We start from the raw sequence: 20,319 nt of genomic DNA on the forward strand, positions 1-20,319 counted from the left end.
GGTCTAGGCTGTCTCTTCACCTCTGATCTTCTCATATACCATCTAGAAGAATTTGCTTTTATCTTTCTTGCTGTGTAATCTCTAGGTTATATCTAAAATTAAGCCACATCCATAAATTACTTATTGAAAGTGTCTTCATAATGAAGTGTGGAGCACAGCATCTTAGTCTCCCTGGTAATTGATGCATTAATAGACCTAATACATGTGTGGCCTTTCTTTCTACCAGTAATATGTACAGGACTCAAGAAAATCATCAGGTGAATCCAAACAAAGGCTATTCTGTAAATGAAATGGCCAATACTCTTCAAAAATGGCAGTGCCCTAAAAAGATATGGCAAAGGAACTATTCCTAGCTAAAATGAAATGTAACCCCTGACGAATGCCACATGTGATTTTTGATTGCTGACAACTCCGGGAAATCACCAAAATGGCAAAGATGTGATTTTAAGTTGGGAAAACTACTTAGAAGAATCCAACTAGTAAATTATACTAAGTGGTAGAAGTGGAGAAGGTGGTTCTGGATGTACTTTGATGGTCATTAAAATTTGACTTTTTTAGACTAGGCAAGAAGCACATTAGGATAATTAAGAAGCACATTTAGGATAATTGGTAAGATCCCTTAGGAAGGGAAACCACAAGTTTCTTTTGGAACCTATCAAGCAGTTGTCACCACAAAAGGGAGACTATTTGCAAAATAAAAAACCTTTTGTCTTTGAAGGTTGTTTGCACCATCAGTTTTACTGGTAGGAATTGAAATACTGCTCTAGGTGTTCAATATACAAGGGGTAGCTGAGGCAGTGTCTTTTCAAGCACTGCTTTAACCTGATGCCAAGTATAAATCTTTAATAAAAAGCCACTAGTTCTTAAGTGGTGCTTTAGAAGTCCTTGAGGGGCTTAGTATCACAATGATTAGGAGACTCCAGAAGCATTCAGTGGGCAAGGGCTGACGAAGGTGCTAAGTATCTTCCAATATGCCATAAAACAATCCTTCACAAAGAATTAATATAATCCCATAAGGTTCCCAAGTATTCGTGTAGCTGAAAACTTGAGCCTAGAATTTATTTTTCAAATGAATCCCCAGAAGTGTTTACATGGGTGTTAGGAACACTTAATTTTCCAGGAATGTAGTGGTTGTATAAACAATCTACATTAGAACATCATATTGACTTAAGTATACACGAATTTCACTTCTAGATAATCACAAAATAAAAGGAGGTATTACACCTGATGAGGTCTAAGCCCATGTTCTTGACTGACATTCCTTTGGGCATGGTAGAGGGCAGTAATACATGAAAGGAGGGGGGGTCTGCTGGAAGACCACTGGTTAGGAAATGAATCTGAACACTAATCAGTTCCTGATGTTATCAAACCACTGAAATCCTAGGGCTTACTATTGGACATGCTTCTTGCAACCTGAAAATAGTAGCCCTAGTCTCGATGCTAGACAAAAAGATTGTTGAATGGCTTTATGTCAGGGAATTGGGAAATACGATTCATGTCCTTTTCCTGAAGCTAAATCTCAGAACCTCACTTCTCATAAATAAGAGATCAAGATGCTTTTCATTTATTTTTAAAAATCCATACTGGATCAAAAAAGCAATCAAGGATACAGGTGGCAGACACAGGCCAGAAGGTAGCTAGAAAAGTATGCCTTAGGAAAGTTAGGGAGCCCTATTACTACCTTTTTTAAAGCTGCACCTAACATCTATTTTCCCACTGATCTACCTTCTCCTGCCCTACCTCCCAACATGGCACAGCTGGCTTGCCTTGCAAGGCCTCAGTTGAAGAATCCCTCATACACACACATAGGCTGGTTTAGCAGTTTCAACTGACTGGAAGGATCTCATCCCCATATGGTCTGAGAGGGCATTCCAGGTTTTATGGGTAAGTACCTTCTTTATTGAGATGGTTTCACCTCTTGAAAATATGGCTACTAAAGCACAAAACAACAGTGTTTTTATAATGATCAGTAAATCATCTTCCCCTCCCTTTACATGCAGTTGAAAATTAACTAGGGACAGAGTACTGTGAACTTTGTATGGTTGGAATTCTCATTAAATGATCATTAGCTAATGGTTGCTGAATTTACATATTAAGGAAATTATATATAGAATACTGCAAAAACACAGTAAAAGACTGAAATTTGCCCATTTCTGCTCAGGAAGTTTCTTCACTCCCAAGCGTCATAATTTGACTCCAAAGTTTATTGGTATTACTGTTTCTCCTCCTTTTGATCTTCCTTTTGTTCCCCAGTGCCAGAACTTCCAGAGCCTTCTCGCTCAGATGCCATCTGTTAAGAAAATATTGGAGAGCAACTCATTTAAAGTGGACAGTTTGCTCTTTGATAAACTAAAAAAGGGGGCATATCCTGCCTATTCTACTCTCCCTCCCTTCTTGTACTCTATTGATGGTTTCTGTGAGTCCCTCCCTTTGACTGCCATCACCGCCCCCTCCCAAAGCAGAGTCAAGAAAGCCAGAGTATTTCCAACTCCAATACTCCCAGTTCTATAAACGGCCACGTAGAGTGCCACCAGTGACAGTAATTAACAGCAGTTCTATTAAGATGAAGTTAGGCACAAATTCACTCAACAAAATGTCCTTGTACCTTTTTGTATGCCATTTCGAAGAGCTTCAGTGATGCTTGCTGAAGGGAAGATGCTGCCTGCCTTATGTTTTCTCCCGTTTCACTGTCTTTTCGAGCCAGAAGTTCCCTCATTTTGGAAATCTCTTCTTTTAGCTTGTTGCACTTAAAAACAAAACCAGACTCTTTCTCTGGGTTTCTTATCCCATTTTATGTAGAGTAATACTCAGAAACATTAAAAAACAAATTTCTATCCTTGACAGAACTCTTTAAAAATGTATCTCAATTTCCTTATTTATCAAACGGCCCCAACTGAAGTCTGTGTGAAAAATGTGAATAAAAAGCCTGAGAAACAAAAATACCACTAGATTCCTATCAAGATTCACACAGAAAAACAAACTTCATTGACACTGGTGATAATGCCTAACTTCTTGAACTATTTTAAGAGAGGACTCACTTCATCAGCAGGCAACTGGTCCTTGAATTCTTCCATTTTTGTTTCTGTGTCATGAATGATTCCTTCAGCCATATTAACTGCTTCAACTCGTTCCTAGGAGAAATTATAAATTTAGTATGAAGACTTCCCAACCAACCAGTTAGAACATGCTGATACATAATTACAGAATAAAGACAAATTACTGTGGTCTGAAGTAGTCTAGGATGTCTGTAAGTGATTTTATCTTATTGTATAACACAAAAATTTTGATGTGGAAATGAGAGTAAGAAAAGCATTCCACACAAAAGTTAGGAACAAAAAGAGAGCAAGGACAGATTCAAAGACAGACTAGAAAATCAACAATACATGTCCAAACTCCCACTTTCACCTCCCAGTTGCAGAGGCAGAAAATAGTTACCTTCTTTCGTCGGTCTTCCTCAGCATACTTTTCTGCATTTTTAACCATATTTTCAATATCATCTTTGCTTAACCCACCAGAAGACTGGATCACAACTAGAATGAAATAAAAGCATCTTGTTACTTCCCAGATAAAATTATCTGCCTCTTTCTCTGTATTAAGAAAAAGAACACTCCTGGGGCACCTAATGGTTCAGCTGGTTAAGCATCCGACTCTTGATTTCCGATCAGGTCATAATGGAACAATTCATGACCTTGAGCCCCATGTCAGGCTCTGCACATTGGAGCTTGCACTCTCTCTCTCTCAAATAAACTTAAAAAAAAAAACAAAACCCCACCAAAACTTAAAAAAAATATTCCTGTTCAGAGTAGCCAATCTTGATGTATGATGATGAAGTATTATGTATATGTATTACGAATAAGAGAAATACCGTTGTCCTGTAACAAACAGAAGGAAACCAAGGATCTGAAATCCACAAAGACCATTTGTTCTGCCTGCCTACCAAAACTTCAGCAATCCAGAAGCCCAGTGCTTGCCCATTTGTGGTAATAAATACATCTGTTAATGTGAATCTGATGACCAAGGAGAAAAGGGGCAAAAAGGACTCATTGCCTCCCCCAACCCCCCCGAGGCTGGGGGAAAACACACGCACAATCTAGAAGGTCTAGTTCTCAGAGGAACTTCAAGGTCCCTTGTCTCTTAGAGTCTGATAAATAAGAACACTTACTCTGCTGCTCACGTCCTGTGCCCTTATCTTTGGCTGAAACATGTACAATCCCATTGGCATCAATGTCAAATGTAACTTCAATCTGAGGGACTCCACGAGGGGCTGGGGGAATTCCAATCTAAAATAGAGAAATATGCAGCATTAAGTTCCTCTCACAAGAGGTCCAGTGTCCTATTTCCAAACCTATATATACAGTCTCTGGGTAAAGTAACTTGTTCCTGGGAGCAACAAACAATACTTAAAATGTATAAAAACACACATTTATAAATAAGAATAGTAGTTTCATTACTACCTGAAAGAACCAGGGCTTAAGCCAGTGAAGTTGGCTACAGCAAGTAACCATAATGACCGTGTATACCTAAGGGACACGCTGAATGAGAGGAAAACTGTCCACCATTGTTCACTAAGAACCAATAAACAATGCTCACTAGGAGCCAATATCAAATGCCTTAAATTAATAATTGGGGAATTTTTCCTAACTAACATTCTATTTCCGTAGCTCTTATATTTATCAACTTCCTAAGGCATCAGGAACAAGCAAAACTTTCAGGAAAAACTGAAGCCGTGGGTATCCAGTTGCAAAATTCATCTGTACACTGAACTAAGGTAACACAGACGAGGTCCCTGTGTTTTAGTTTTGGTAATGTTATTAAGAATTATAATTTAGTCCAAGTTTATAGAAAAAGCAAAGTACTCAGGATTCCTGATACCTACCAAAGTAAACTGTCCAAGAAGTTTGTTGTCTCCAGCCATCTCTCTCTCACCCTGACACACTTTAATCTCCACTTGAGTCTGACCATCAGCAGCTGTAGAAAACACCTGAGAGAGAAAAAACTCTGGGTTAGCAGTCTGTTTAAGCTACTCCCCTTAGAAAAGTGCAAGCCAAAGAAAGAAATTCCCATCTCAACACTTAAGAATCCCATGTTCAGAACAAAGGCTTTTGTTTTTGCAGGGGAATAGGATTAGTACAGCCAAAGGGTATACAGTAGCTATTGTTTCAGCTAAGCAAATGCACTAAACAAAGATGCAGCATTAGCAAAGGCGTCCTCAAAAGGAGCTAAAGAAAACGAGATGTTGAAACATGCTCATTTGAGGAAACAGGTCAGAGACATGACATGTACTTTATGCTCAGTCACAGGAAGTCACCACATAGTTTTCTTCAGAATGATGTATTGGCAATACATCACTGAACAAATAGCAACAGCCGTTAGCTATAACAGCTTTTCAGAAAAACAAATTGGGAAAGTCAGTAAACAATTCTGAATCTAAGACTAAGCAAGCCATTGTCCAGATAGCCCTGGCTTGGTATCTCAGCATGTCCATCATTCACCCATAAGACAAGCACCCTCCCCTAATCTTGGCCAGGCCATTCTTTTTATTGCCTTTGAGAACAGAAGAAAACAAGGAAATTAGTCCCAAACGATGAAGCTCCTTTTGGAAAGTTATTTTAATACGGTGAAGGACACCACTGATACCTTCCCTAAAATTACTGCTAGCTGACAGGTAAGGAGAACATATTCAGGAACCAACAAAAAAAGAACAAAAAGCAAGATTCTTAGCACCCACGTTCACCTAGTATGGACTCAAAAACAAAAAGCAAAATGTCCTAGGAAAAACTAAAAAAAGTGGGTATAATCATGTCCCTCACAGAACCTATATTCTCTGTGACAACGGAGGGGTAGGTGACTCTTACCTGGCTTTTCTTGGTTGGAATAGTGGTGTTTCTGTTGATAAGTTTGGTAAAAACACCTCCCAGAGTCTCAATACCCAGAGACAGGGGAGTGACATCCAGGAGTAGCACATCTGTGACATCACCAGCTAACACACCTCCCTGAATGGCAGCTCCAATGGCCACAGCCTCATCAGGATTGACTGCTTTGCTTGGGGCTCGGCCAAAGAGATCTTGTACAGTCTGCTGAACCTAAGCCACCAAGAAAAAAGAACCCGTCACCCACTACCAAGGGCAGCTACCCTTGGGAAGGGTAAAAGAGCACATGTGTCCCAAGACCACAACAAATCTCAGGATAAGCTGCTTCAGATCCAAGAATGTTCACTCATGTTACTATTTCATATTTGAGTTGTTCTTAATGACCTCAGTGTGTCAAATACGGGCAACACTCATATCCTTTACTTGAGCATCAATCATAGCCCTTTTTAAAATTTTTTTATTTATTTTTAGACAGCTCGACCAGGGTAGAGGAGCAGAGACAGAATCTCAAGCAGGCTCCATGCTCAGTGTGGAGTATGAGGCGGGGCTCAATCCCACGACACTGGGATCATAACCTGAGCTGTAATCAAGAGTCAGACGCAAAAAGGACTGAGCCACCCACGCGCCCCATTTAGTCCTTTTAAATTTGAGAAGAAGCTGCGTAACTTTTATTACTGGGTTTCCTATATGACATATTAAATTAGAAATACAGGCTGCAAGACATCAAGACTTAGATATAGTTCAATTCCCCTTCTACAGATCAACTAAAAACCACCTTAAAAGAGCAGTGCTAATTCAATAATTCAACATTGTTGCTAATGTGAGGCATGTTCTTCTTTCCAGCTTATTTTACTAATGTTAGAAAAAAGTGCTACTTAAACAGCATCTGGGGTAATTTCTTAACATAAAGATATTTTCCTGGTCCAAAGCCTCCATTTTTTTCTCCATGTTTACTCTGTGCAGATTTTCCTAAGCCCATGAACTCCAAAGGAAATTACTATTCTATTCAAGCTATACAGCAAAAATGACACCTTCAACAGGTTGTGCTCAGTCATTAGTTTTCCACACACCTATCTTATCAGAATGATGTGTTGATAAATAATATGCATCATTGCACAAATCTCTGTTGAGGTGATGCAGTTAGAAACCCAAAATATTATGCTGTAAACACATGTATCCAAAACTGCATGTAGAGACTAGATAGTACCAAGGTTTTAAGCTATCTCTGATCTCCAACTTTGAGAAATACTTGGTTTATAAAAATATGCCAAGAATGAAATTCAGGATCTTCCATGCTACCACCCAAAGACATTTTGCCCTTCCTGATCCTTTTTCTGAAACCCTTTTAAAAAGAGGCCACAAAAGACCTCTAGTGAGGGCATAAATTGCGTTCAATGATCCCTTCAGGTCACTGTGGCAGAAAGGCCATGTACTCATGTTCCTACACAAATCATCTATCCAGAGAAAACATTATGTGCTTGCCCCCTCTGCTTTCCATGCCAAGGATTCCATGGGTCCATACCTTGGGCATCCTAGTCATGCCACCAACAAGAATCACTTCTCCTATGTCACTCTTGCTGACTTCTGCATCTTGCATGGCTTTTTGACATGGGGCAATTGTCCTCTTGATTAGATCCGTAACAATCCCTTCAAATTGAGCCCGGGTCAGCTTCATATTCAAATGCTTGGGTCCAGAAGCATCCATCGTAAGATATGGCAAATTGATGTCGGTCTGCAAAGGTAGCAGGGAAAGCAATACTGGTGACGTTTCTTTATTACTTCAATTAAAATAAGACCATACCCTCACGAGGAAGACTTTGAAAGCTATAGAGAGAGTAGACCCACTTTGAAGGAACAGCCACAAACACAATGACTCTTTAAGATTCAACTCCTGCTCAGGTCATGATCTCAGTGCTCAGGAGGTCGAGCCCTGCGCCTGGCTCTGTGCCTGGGATTCTCTCACTGCCCCTTGCTCATTTACACCACCCCTCCTTTTCAAAATTAAAAAGATTCAACCTATGATCTTCCCAGAGGCAAAAATTTTAGAATCTGTTATCAACAATGAAGAATGAAATAGTGGGACACCTCAATGGCTGAGTCGGTTAAGTATCTATGACCCTTAACTTTGGCTAAGGTCATAATCTCACAGTTTGTGGGTTCGAGCCCCATGCTGGCCTCTGCACTGACAGTGTGGTGGAGCCTGCTTGAGATTCTCTCTGACCCTCCCCTGCTCACGCTTTCTCTCGCTCTCAAAATAAACTTAAAAATGTACACACACAAAAAGTAAGTCAAAAGCATGCTCTGAACCAAATAACTTGCCTCAAGCCAAGGCTTTCTAAGTTTCAGGAAGATGGTAAGGAAGCTACAGAAATACTAAAGATACCTACACCAGTATTGACTTTACTGCCATCACATTCATGGAAAGCAGCAAACGCTGCTATAGCCATACCATAATAAAGGTATCCTAATAGGGCCTACATTCAGACTATTTAGACTAACCAAACTCCTCACTAAACTTGCTGAAACACGTCTCAACATGGACCCTCAGGAACAAAATTGTACCTCCCCTCCAATTTCACATCAAAGCAAGGCTGAAGCAAGGCTGGCAGGAAACAGACTGAAAGGGAGCAAACCCATTACCATCTCTCATCAGGTAAACTACTTTTGGCATTTAAATGCTTAATAAATAGTGAACGAGTTAACACATCTTTTGTAGGAACAGTGCTGAGTATTGCTTTAAAGAACACCATCCATCACCTCTCAGCCTTTTGGCTAAGATCAAGTGTAAAGAACACCACCGACAATTTCCTTCTTTCTTTGCAACATCATTAATAAACTAAATCAAAAACAATTAAATTATCTAAAGTAATGCAATCCAGGGGGTGCCTGGATGGCTCAGTTGGTTAAGCATCCGACTTCAGCTCAGGTCATGGTCTCAGCGTTCATGAGTTCCAGCCCCACATCAGGTGAGCTAGAGCCCTGCTTCGGGATTCTCTCTCTCTCTGCCCCTCACTCACTTGTGCTTTCTCAAAACAAAAAAAAAAAACAACCAAGCAAACTTTAAACCAATGAAATCCAACAGAACTTTCTGTGGCAATGGAAATGTTCTGTATTTGTGCTTTTCAATTCGGCAGCCACTAGCCACGTATGGCTCAGCATTTGAAATACAGGCAATACAACTGAGGAATGCAATTTTAAATTTTTATTTAATTGTAAAAGCCCACACACGGACATTGTATCAATGCAATTCTATATGCTGTATGTTAATGACAATCTGAACAATTCCAGGACTCTCAATCCTCAAAACCCAGTTTGTCACTAAGCTTTGTCGCTTCTCAAATTCAACACTACCTCTATTTCACTCCAGTCCAAGTCCTTCCTCTCACCACCACCTGACCATGTGCTACAGCCTCCCAATGTTCTCCCACTTCCACTCAGGCTACCTCTGCTACAGGACCCCTCCTGACCCCAAACAAATTTCCACTCCACCTCTGCCAGAGCACTTTTCACAAACCCGTATCTGGCCATGTTACTGCCCTTAATTTAGGTTTTCACTAGGGTGCCTGGGTGGCTCAGTAGGCGGATCATACGACTCTTGATCTTGGGGTTGTGGGTTTGAGCCCCATGTTGGGTGTAGGCACTACTTAAAAAAAAAAGTTTTCACTGGTTTATATTCCCTCTTCTCAGAATAGACCCAGATCCCAAATCTATCAAGCCTCTACCCTCACGTTCTGCACTTACCCTGCCTATCTGCTCTTCGAACACACTAGCCTTTTCTCAGAGCCTCATACTTACTTGTCCTAGTATCTTTTCCTGATCCAACTCATCTCACCGAGCACTCCTTGTGAGGTCAAACACCTGTCAGCTTTCTCTTACAATTAGAAACCAAACTTTTGTTTTTTTACCACATTAGTAACTTACTATAGAACACTATTTATAACATGTCCTAAACACGTTTCAATTTAGTAATCCTCACAAATCAAAGAGAGAAACTGGCACTATTATTCTCATTTTGTAGGTAAGAAAACAGAAATGTTAAATAATTTACCTAAGGCCACAGATAGTAAGTGATGAAATAGGACTTGAATCCCAGCAGTCTGCCTAGGGAGCCACTCTTAACCTATCACATTACTTCTGGTTTGACTGTTGTTAATCTCATGTCCTAATTAATACCTATCTCTCCACACCACACTGTAAACCCACAGAGGTAATGCTTCTAGGAATTTATTCTGGAAATTTACAATTACACATGCACAAATATTAATATACAAGAATGCTGGACAAACTTTGTTGTAATATCAAAATGCTGGAAAACAATCCAAACTCTACCAGTAAGATACAGTCACAGTAAAAACCAACTTCACCCTCCACAAATTGTCAACTCCTGGGACGAATTTTAAGCTATCTTCTGGCATCCCATAGTTCAATTCTAATCCTAACCATTGTATGTTGCAAAGTTCTGCCACTCTGTATGACGGCAGGGATAAAGTAACACCATTAACACCATGGATAACTCTTGTGTAACTCGTCATAGCTACTTTAAAAAACATGTTTTTAAGGGGCACTTGAGTGGCTCAGTCAGTTGTGTCCAAGTGTTGATTTTGGCTCAGGTCATGATCTTGTGGTTCTTGAATATGAGCCTTTTATCGGGCTCTGCTCTGAAAGAAGCCTGCTTGGGATTCTCTCTCTGCCCCTCCCCTGCTTGCACTCTCTCAAAACAAATTGAAAGAAAAAAAAATTTTTTTAACGTTAAAAAAAAAAAAAAAATCCAGGTTCAAAAGAAAAAAACCCAAAAAACAAAAACCAAGTTTTTCCACATTGGATCACTCAGTACGGGTGATCAAATCATCAACTCAAGGAGTGACATGCTCCGCTTTCCTGCTGCCACTTGAGAAACCAGAAACAAATTTGCCTTTCAACTTGTAAGTCTGACCAAAAACTACCATGCTTCATATAGTTCTATTATTAACGCCTAAGGCAAAGTGAAGCTTCACCTCTCAGAACTGGAGCAACACAGCCTAACACTTAAACACATGCTGAGCAACTCTAATGCTAACAGAAAGAAATGTGCCCAAGTGTATATACCCCAGCCTTCAGCCAAGTTTCATAGCTCACTTTCTGGATTGCTGATCCAAATAATTAAATGAGACAATTAGAGGCTCACACAAAGACATGTCTTAAGTGAAGACATTAGCAATTATGAGAGAAACCTATTATTTCTAGGCTAGTGATTCCCATTTTGCACACTACTAAGTCTAGATTTTAAAATCAGAATCTTGGGGTGCCTGGGTGGCTCAGGTGGTTAAGCATCCGACTTCGGCTCAGGTAATTATCTCACAGTACGTGAATTCAAGCCCTACATCAGGCTCTGCGCTGACAGCTTGGAGCCTGGAGCCTGCTTCAGATTCTGTGTCTCCCTCTTTCTCTCTCTGCTCCTCCCATGCTTGTGTTCTGTGTTTCTCTCTCAAAAATCAGTATGTCAAAAAAAATTTTTTTTAATTTAAATCAGTATCTTTAGGGGTACATGGGTAGTTCAGTAGGTTGAGTGTCCCACTTAGGCTTAGGTTGTATCTCATGGCTCATGGGTTCAAGCCCTGCATCTCATGATTTTGAGATAGATCCCATGTCGAGCTCTGCACTGAGTGTGGAGCCTGCATGGGATTCTCTCTCTCCCCGTCCTGTGCTTGTGTACTAAGAATAAACTTCTAAGAAAAACCAAAACCAAAACAAAACAAAAATACACTGTTCCTTTGTTCACGGACAGGCTTTTACTGCCACCTAGAAAACTAGAAAAGATTAGATACAAATTGCACCAAGAATATGCTATTCAAATAAACTAAGGCTGGAAACATTAAGACTGTTGGGACTCATCCACATCCCACCTGCACAGATGAGGAGAGTTCACACTTAGCTTTCTCAGCAGCTTCCCGAACCCTCTGAAGTGCCATGTTGTCTTTGGTCAAATCAACCCCCGTCTACAAAATGAAAACACGTAATACTAACGTTAATGAGGTGATGAATACTATTTAGATTACAACGATAAGGTATGATAACTTAAAGTAAAGCCCTGTCTTTATAAACAAACATGAATCACTCACTGCCCTTAAAAATCTGTAGGAAAAAGAAATCTTATTCTTCAAATTGTGTCTGGAGCCAGAGGGCTGATCTAATCTTAGTTCTTTCGAGCCATTGGGTTCTGGATCCAAATAGGAGTGCTCAGAATTCCTCTTCCAATATTATACAGAGTACCATACCCTCTTCAACCTGTTATGGATTCCCAAGCTAAAGCTCCAACAACCAGAATGGTTCAGTCTACCCATGAAACTGAAACGCAATTCTTTCAGTGCTGTTCCATGTTCTATTAAGGGCAAGAAGTCATAAAGCAAATAGTCATCTGAATAAAGAAATTCTCACCATCCCAATGTCTACATATGAACTATACTGGTAACCAACCTCTCTCTTGAACTCCCTCACAATGTGTCGTAGCAAGGCCTGGTCAAAGTCTTCACCACCTAAGAACGTGTCTCCATTGGTAGACTTCACCTCAAACACTCCTTTCTGAATTTCCAGGATAGAAATATCAAAAGTTCCACCACCTAAATCATACACAGCAATTCTAGAAAGACAAAAGAGGTGGTCTTAAGGGAGAACACCTATCAGTAGGGTAGAAATTTCAACAACCAAAGGAACATAAACCTGATCATTTTCCCTGTGGTATAGTTAATTATAAAATTGGGTAACTGCCTAAGTGACAGGTATATGAACATGTGGCACGAATAACTAACTATAAAATATAGAGTTGAAAAACATTTTAAAACTGGGGTGCCTGGGTGGCTCGGTTAAGCGTCCGACTTTGGCTCAAGTCATGATCTCAGGGTCTGTGAGTTCAAGCCCCACGATGGACTCTGTGCTGACAGCTCAGAGCCTGGAGCCTGCTTCAGATTTTGTGTCTCCCTCTCTCTGTTCCTTCCCCGCTCCTGCGCGCTCTCAAAAAACATAAACATTAAAAAAAAAAGCAAAATTGACGATATTCAATCACTTTTTCCCTAAAGTAGGCTCCATGCCCAGTGTTGGGCTTAAACTCACACCCCCAAGATCAAGAGTCGCATGCCCAACCAAATGGTCCAGCCAGACATTCCCAAAACCATACTTTTGAACAAATACTTGCCAATATGCATGCTAAGGGGGGAAAAATGATCACAGCCCAGTACTTCCATAGGTGAAGTCTCACAAACCTAGGTGGAGTTTACTGCACAAACTTACATTTTATCTTCTGATTTGTCTAGACCATAAGCCAGAGCAGCAGCTGTAGGTTCATTAATTACCCGAAGCACATTTAGTCCAGATATCTGGCCAGCATCTTTAGTGGCCTAAAAAAAAGAAAAAAGCATTTTCCACCCTGTGTCCTAAATATCATCAATACAGTCTTGATATTTTCAGAATGTCAAATGAACTCACCTGTCTCTGGGAGTCATTGAAATAAGCTGGAACTGTGATCACAGCATTTTTTGCTGTATGCCCCAAGTAATTTTCTAGAAAAGAATCAAAAAATGAAATACATTCATGACATTCTGTCCTATGAAACAGGTAAAAGAATTACTAATGTAGGGGCGCCTGGGGGGCTCAGTCGGTTGAGCGTCCAACTTCGGCTCAGGTCATGATCTCGCGGTTCATGAGTTCGAGCCCCATGTCAGGCTCTGTGCTGACAGCTCAGAGCCTGGAGCCTGTTTCGGATTCTTTGTCTCCCTCTCTCTCTGCCCCTCCCCTGCTCACGCTCTGTCTCTCCTTCTCTCTCAAAAATAAATAAACATTAAAAAACAATTAAAAATAATAAAAAAAAAGAATTACTAATGTAGCCTAACAACCTGGGTCGTCATCCTGGAGCCAAAGACAGCGCTCATCAGTTTTTTTCTGCATGTGACCTAACACAGAGAAACCCTGTAGTAAAATGCTCCAATTAAATCAATGGTTGAAAACCCAAGATCTCACCTTTAACATTATAGTGAAGGTTCAGCAGCTATAACGACCTATTCTTAGACTTAAAATAGCCACGAATTTCTCCAAATACGAAGTTTTACCAAAAGAGCCAAAAGGTTAATATGTAGTCTTTCAGCTTTCAATACAGAACACCACTCCTCTATATTGGAGAAGATAAATAAGCCCTGTTAGGAAAACTTTGAGGACAAATTATGTAGACAAAATGTGAAGAGTAACAAAGTTTTGCCAATCCTAGGTTTTCTGCATAATATTCACCCCAGACTCACACAAGGGACACTGGAGTATATAAGTTAGGAACCATCCAGTTCTTCAAACTTGACAGATAGGAACCAAACCTTCTCACCTGCAGTCTCTTTCATTTTCATCAACACAAATGCTCCAATCTGACTTGGAGAATAGAGTTTTCCGTGAGCTTCGACCCAGGCATCTCCATTGGAGGCACGGACAATTTTAAAGGGCACGTTTTTACTGAAAGACACAAAAATTTTATTTGATAAAAATGTGCCAGTGCAACCTACCATGACAAGGCTACCATATACCATGAATGTCCATCTTTCATCCCAAGAGATCCATGGCCAAAAAATGACGACTTAAGAAATCCATTTAATGAAAACGTTTAGAAAGCAATCATTAACATCTAAAAACATCCTGGTTACACCTGAAGACTCCTTCCACCAAACTAAATATTTGTGCCCCTGCTTTGGAAATTATTAAGAGTTACCAATGACCCAGCAAGTCCATTACTAGGAATCTACCAAGAAAAAAAGAAATGAAAACACATCCTTACAAAAACCTGTACATGAATTTATAACAGTATTCTTTAAGTTTATTTATTCTTTTCAGTAATCTCCACACCCAAGATAGAGCTTGAACCCACAATCCCAAGATCAAGAGTTGCATGCTCTTCTGAGTCAGCTGGGTACCCCTATGGTAGTATTCTTAATAGCCCTCAAATGCTCATTTACTGACAAACAAAATGCTGTATACAACTGACCCTTAACAGAGGTTCTAACTCCACCAGTCCACTTATATGTGGATATTTTTGAATTTATATAAAGTATTATAAACATATTTCCTCTTCTTTATGATTTTTCTCTAATGTACTTTGTTGTAATATGATATATAACATACACAACACACAAAATGAGTGTTAATTAACTCCTTATGTCATCAGTAAGGCTCTGGTCAACAGTAGGCTTTTAGTCGCTAAGTTTCTGGGAAGTCAGAAGTTATACACAGATGTTCAACTGTATAAAAGGCTGGCACCACTATCTCCTGTGTTGTTCAAGGATCAATTGTATGTTCATACAAGTTGATGGCCACGAAAAGGAATAAAGCAGGGATAGGTGTCTTAGCACGGAAAAACTCTGAAAACAGCTGATTGGCACATGATGTGGCCTTATGAATTTAGCACCAATTTACATGGTCCAAAAATGACTAGCCAAATCTTCGTGTCACATCAATACATGGAAAAGACCTAATATGTGAAGGCAGAAGCTAATGTTTTTGAAGGAGGTATCCTTTCAGTAGGGCAGGACATGCCTCTAGGGACAATATGTACAATTACTAAGGTCAGATGCTCCAAGGATTTTGCTGAAACCATTCCTATGTGTGGCCTCTGGAAATAACTATGCTTTTCCTATTACTTACATGTCTTTCTGTACTTCAGGGTCATCATATCGCCGGCCAATGAGACGCTTGGTGGCATAGAATGTGTTGTTTGGGTTGGTGACAGCCTGTCGCTTGGCTGGCATGCCAACAAGTCGCTCACCATCTGCTGTAAAGGCCACAACTGAAGGGGTGGTTCTGGCACCTTCAGCATTCTCTAGCACCTAAAACTCCCATAGTAAGACAAAGAATGAGGTTCTAGTCACCATCACCTTTTTTTTTTTATCAATCATTTATTTTTTTTAATAGATTTTTTTTTATTTTTTTTTCAACGTTTTATTTTATTTTTGGGACAGAGAGAGACAGAGCATGAACGGGGGAGGGGCAGAGAGAGAGGGAGACACAGAATCGGAAACAGGCTCCAGGCTCTGAGCCATCAGCCCAGAGCCCGACGCGGGGCTCGAACTCACGGACCACGAGATCGTGACCTGGCTGAGGTCGGACGCTTAACCGACTGCGCCACCCAGGCGCCCCTTTTATCAATCATTTAAAGACACAAAACTGCTGCCAAATCACAAAACAAACGTTCAAGTACAGCACTAATAACCATGCTTTTCTGCTCTGTGAATGCTGATATAGCAAGTACCTACTACTGGAGACAGATGTAGATGTTTAAAGTATTTTTAGTCCTTCACTTTGAAACAAGTTACAACTAAAAACAAAAAAATGGAAAGATAATATAAATCACACCTTTCGTACTAAGATGTTGAAACCAGATCATCCTTCTTTCCATATGGGGGAATTAAATCTACTTCTAAATTTTTTTGTGCTGGTTACAAGTTTCATGCATAGGTAAAAGAAACTGCCAAGAAACCATTCAGAAATCCCAACTCCAAATCTTCAGAAGAACCCAGTGGGAATAAACTGTTTTGTGAACTAAGGAGGTCCTTCAGGGGAACAACCTCTACCATAGCAAGAGCTTCTAAGATGCAGTCTATGTGTTATGTGGAGCTTCACTTGCTTCTAGACTCTTCCTGTACCTCTAACCATGGTTCAACTGACTTACAGAAATGTATGACTCAGATTACAGAAATAATCAACAACGCAAGTCATACCAATTGGTGCTAATCGTAACTTAATAGTCTTTATACTAGGACACATTTAAATCCTGATAAGTCAAATCCATTCACTTTACAGCACATTGCAAGTAAACATAAAAGTTCACCTCAAAACAATCTTAAGAACTTAAATGCAGCTTTTAAAATACCCCTTATCTAAGCCATAGGGCAGAGGAAGCCAGATAGACTAATGACTAATATACGATCCAGAACTTCCAATAGTGCTCACCTTTGCTTGTTTACCTTCCATAACTGCCACACAAGAGTTGGTAGTGCCCAAATCAATACCAACAACTGCTCCCTTGATTGCTTCTGATCTGCAACACATATAAAATAATGCTATGGTTATTTTTACCATAATAGTGGTTTCCAGAATGGTTGCAAAAATAAATAATACTTGATATTGTGGGAATAATGGCATATTACAGAATCGTTCCAATTTTAGTGTATGTGCTGCCGAAGCGAGCACGGCACACTACAGAATCTATAAATTAAAGCAGAAACATCACTTTTTTCTCAGTTTAAGAGTTAGTCACAAATTTAGAGACCATCACTGTAGGGTTTAACATTTATTATCTCTTACAGAAAAATGAAGTTAGACTTACGCATAGTCCCGCCTTGAAACAATTCTAAAAGCCTCATGACTAAGGCCATTCCAGCCATCCTAAAAAAAAAAAAAAAAAAAAAAAAAAAAAATCAACCAACATGAAAACCAGAGCCTGTTCCCATTATTCTTCTGAAGAATACGAAGTTTCATTCTGGTAACGGTATATGTAAAACAAATGTAAAACAAGATCTTACGTATAAGAGATACTGTGCCACTTAAACACCAAACAAATTTAATCAAGTATGAAATTTCCAAAGGACCCAGGAGGAAAAAAGTACACATAAAATTGTCTTGAATTACATTTTAACAGGGTTCCTCAACCTTGGCCCTATGGATTTCTGAACCAAATCTGTTGTGGGGCACTGTTCTGTTTACTGTAGGACTTTTAGCAGCGTCCTGTGCCTCTCCTGCTAGAAGCCAGGAGGTTCCCCAAGGTGTAACAAATTATCTCCGATATTACCAAATATACCCTCAGGAGGCAAAACTGTTCCTGGTTGAGAATCACCAGTACAAAACACTGTTCAGATATTTCTTAATATCACTGTCAGCAGCAGTGTACGGGTACCAAAGCCCCACGTAGGTGTGTATTGTAGCTCCAGATTTAAATCATTCAGAAACATTTCCAGAGTTTGCCAAGCAAATGATTTAAGGGAACTAGGACTGGCAATCTTGGACAGTCAGTTTAGAGAAAAAAATTCAGAAGTTGCCTTCAACCAGGATCAAATCTAATCTCAGGATACTTCCAAGTCTTCTTTTTAACCCCATGCTGAGTGCAGAGACACAGTTCCCGCTCTCCAAAGATATGTTTGGATAATGAGCAACCACTCCATTGTTGGTACGTGGAAATAACAAATAGTACAACCAACCGTACGCCAAAGACTCTTAGAGAACTACATACAAATGTTCCTAAGCAAGAAAATCTGCACCTAACTTCTGATTTACTGAGAAGGCTTTTCATCCTCCTTTTCATGATAACGGGGTCCTTGCACACGCTGTATTTTAGAGGAGGCGAACACTCGTCCTTCGACTTGTATATGTAAGTAATGGCTAAAATATCGGTTCCCTCCCAACTAAAATTGCGTCCCTCGCCCCAAAGGCCAAACCCGTCCAATCAGCAAGTGAATGGGCCGTCAGGACCACTACCCGTTACTTCCTAGAATAAAACTATTCTCTCGCAAGAGGTGTGACTCAGCAGAGCCCGAGACATGGAAGGAGAAAACCCTGAGTTAGGCACTGAATCCGTAACAGAGATTACTCAAGGCCAGTTACCTTCTCCCCATCCTGATCTCTGCTGCACAATTCTGTCCCCGAACGGCTAGGCCTGCCGTAGCAGGTCAAGGCCGTGAGCCCCCCCGGAGGAGGCCCAGCAGTCCCTCACCTTGTGGCGGGCGGCTGTGGGGCCCCGGGAGACCGCGGCGCCGACGAGACGAGCTGCTGCGGCCCGGCTGGCACTTATCATGGCGGCTAGATGGTGGAAGTACGAAGCAGCAAATGCGCTCGGACGGCCGGAGCAGCGCGGCGCAGTAGTGGTAGCGCTTCTGGAAACCTCGAACCACGTGGGGTGGGGGGTGGGGGCTAGTTGCTGACGCCTGGAGGACCACTCTTCCGCTGAAGCGTCGCCCGGGTTGCCTGACCAGAGAGTATGGGACCCCTGCTCCCTGAGTTAGAGCACATGGCTAATACGCATCGCAGCATGATGGTTGGAAAAAGCATGACCTTTCGTTCCGCCTGCAGCAGGTCTGGGCTCAGTAAGTGGCGAGAGGGCTAAGAGAGGTTTAAAGGCAGCACTTTGGGCAGCCCCGGTCCTCGAAAACAGGAAAGACTCAAGGTCACACGGATAAATTGCGAACCGATTACAGAGGCCTTGCGTCAGTTGCGTGAGAGGAGGAGCCTGCTGCGCCTGCACAGCTAGCATCCTGCCGCACGCCTAAGGCGCATGTGCGCTGGGCGTGGTGGAAACCGAGGTACTACAGCACTCATTGGATGCTTCAGCGCACGTGAGTTCGGCTCAGATTGTATCCCGGGGCGAGCGCGGGCGCGTGCACCATCCGCTAGGGTGGTCGTTTTCCGCACTCTAATTTTTTGAGTAACGGCGCCATCTTATCCTGGGCGTTTGTTCATTGAAAATCTGTGGCTCAGAGCAGATTTGTTGGTCTGCTCCGTCTGTTGTTCGTCTTTTGGTTACCTGTTGGCCGTCATTTGAACTACACCTGGATGTGCAGATCTCAAATTCATGCCGTTTACCACGGGGATCTCTGGTTTTGAGCTACTAACGCAGCCTTTCGTTCAGAGAATTGGGTTGAATTGAGCTAATTATCGTTCAGACCCTCAAAATAAAAAAATACTTGACCTTAGGTTCTTTGCCTGCGCCCCCGTCCCGCCCTCCCCTCGCCGCCTCTGCTGTGCTAGGCCTCACTGAAGCTCCTCAATCCCGTCTCAAACCTGCTGGTTTCCAGGAACAGAAACTGTGGGCTCTGTAACGAGATGTCAGTGGCCACTGCACCGTGATCAGTTTCAGTTTTGCAAAGAGGTAGGAGTCTGATGAAACAAGCAGGTACTGGAGTGCCTACCATGTGTCAAACACTGTTTTAAGTGGTGGAAATATAGTGAAAGCAAAACGTGAATTCACTAATGAGTTGACAGTGTCCTTGATTTTGAAGATGAAGCAACTTGGCTTTTAAGTCCTATTTCGAAGGAGGTGCTTTCCTCTTAGGCTATCACAGTTGTGTGAGGAATTGTGAAGGAAATGTCGGGGGAAGTTTGGGAGAGAAAAAAGATAACTAAAGAGTGTATATTGTGAGGAGGATGGAAGTGGGAGTGAGAAACAGAGAAGACAAACATAACATTGGTCATAACAGACGAAACATTGTAATAAAAGTCACACTCTTATCTAAGTCTTAACTATTATTTTTTAATTGTTACTAGTCTGCTTAATACTCTCATTTCTTTGGTTTTTTTAATTCCCTGAGAGGTAGACTTTTGACCCCTGTTGGTAGGGATTTGTATTCTAAAACAATATACTGATGGAAAAGAATGTAGATGATGTGGAAAATGCTGGGGTTTGGAGCCAACGCCCAAGAGAGATTATTGAGATGTTTTCGGTGCATAAAGGTTTTAT

At 41.0% G+C, this 20,319-nt stretch overlaps 1 protein-coding gene, 1 long non-coding RNA gene and 2 other non-coding genes across 4 annotated transcripts in view; 1 reads left to right on the plus strand and 3 right to left on the minus strand.

Moving 5' to 3' along the window:
• The window catches only part of LOC125173473 (uncharacterized), an 84,605-nt gene that overhangs the window by 9,840 nt on the left and 54,446 nt on the right, over positions 1-20,319 (plus strand). The window lies entirely within an intron of this gene.
• HSPA9 (heat shock protein family A (Hsp70) member 9) lies at positions 1,039-18,806 on the minus strand. Its single transcript, XM_047872368.1, has 17 exons — positions 18,580-18,806; positions 17,200-17,258; positions 16,824-16,911; positions 15,519-15,700; positions 14,212-14,336; positions 13,329-13,402; positions 13,134-13,240; positions 12,324-12,486; positions 11,753-11,845; positions 7,393-7,602; positions 5,856-6,083; positions 4,877-4,981; positions 4,163-4,280; positions 3,436-3,530; positions 3,039-3,131; positions 2,606-2,746; positions 1,039-2,290 (listed from the first exon to the last, which is right to left on the minus strand). The coding sequence occupies exons 1-17, from the start codon at positions 18,658-18,660 to the stop codon at positions 2,213-2,215; spliced, it is 2,040 nt and encodes a 679-aa protein (XP_047728324.1). The 5' UTR covers positions 18,661-18,806; the 3' UTR covers positions 1,039-2,212.
• On the minus strand, positions 5,286-5,354 carry LOC125147470 (small nucleolar RNA SNORD63). The gene has a single exon (XR_007145204.1). It is a non-coding gene; the product is annotated as a small nucleolar RNA SNORD63 (small nucleolar RNA).
• Positions 6,913-6,987, minus strand: LOC125147467 (small nucleolar RNA SNORD63). Its single transcript, XR_007145203.1, has one exon. It is a non-coding gene; the product is annotated as a small nucleolar RNA SNORD63 (small nucleolar RNA).

Source organism: Prionailurus viverrinus, chromosome A1, assembly GCF_022837055.1.
Source record: "Prionailurus viverrinus isolate Anna chromosome A1, UM_Priviv_1.0, whole genome shotgun sequence".
NCBI lineage: Eukaryota > Metazoa > Chordata > Mammalia > Carnivora > Felidae > Prionailurus > Prionailurus viverrinus.

Coding starts and splice junctions, on each gene's coding strand:
- HSPA9 (XM_047872368.1), bottom strand. CDS start 18,660: ATGATAAGTGCCAGCCGGGCCGCAGCAGCTCGTCTCGTCGGCGCCGCG. Junction 11,846..12,323: donor TGAGGGAGTTCAAGAGAGAG/GTTGGTTACCAG, acceptor TTCATTTTGTAG/ACGGGGGTTGATTTGACCAA. Junction 3,132..3,435: donor AGGAAGACCGACGAAAGAAG/GTAACTATTTTC, acceptor AATTTCTCCTAG/GAACGAGTTGAAGCAGTTAA.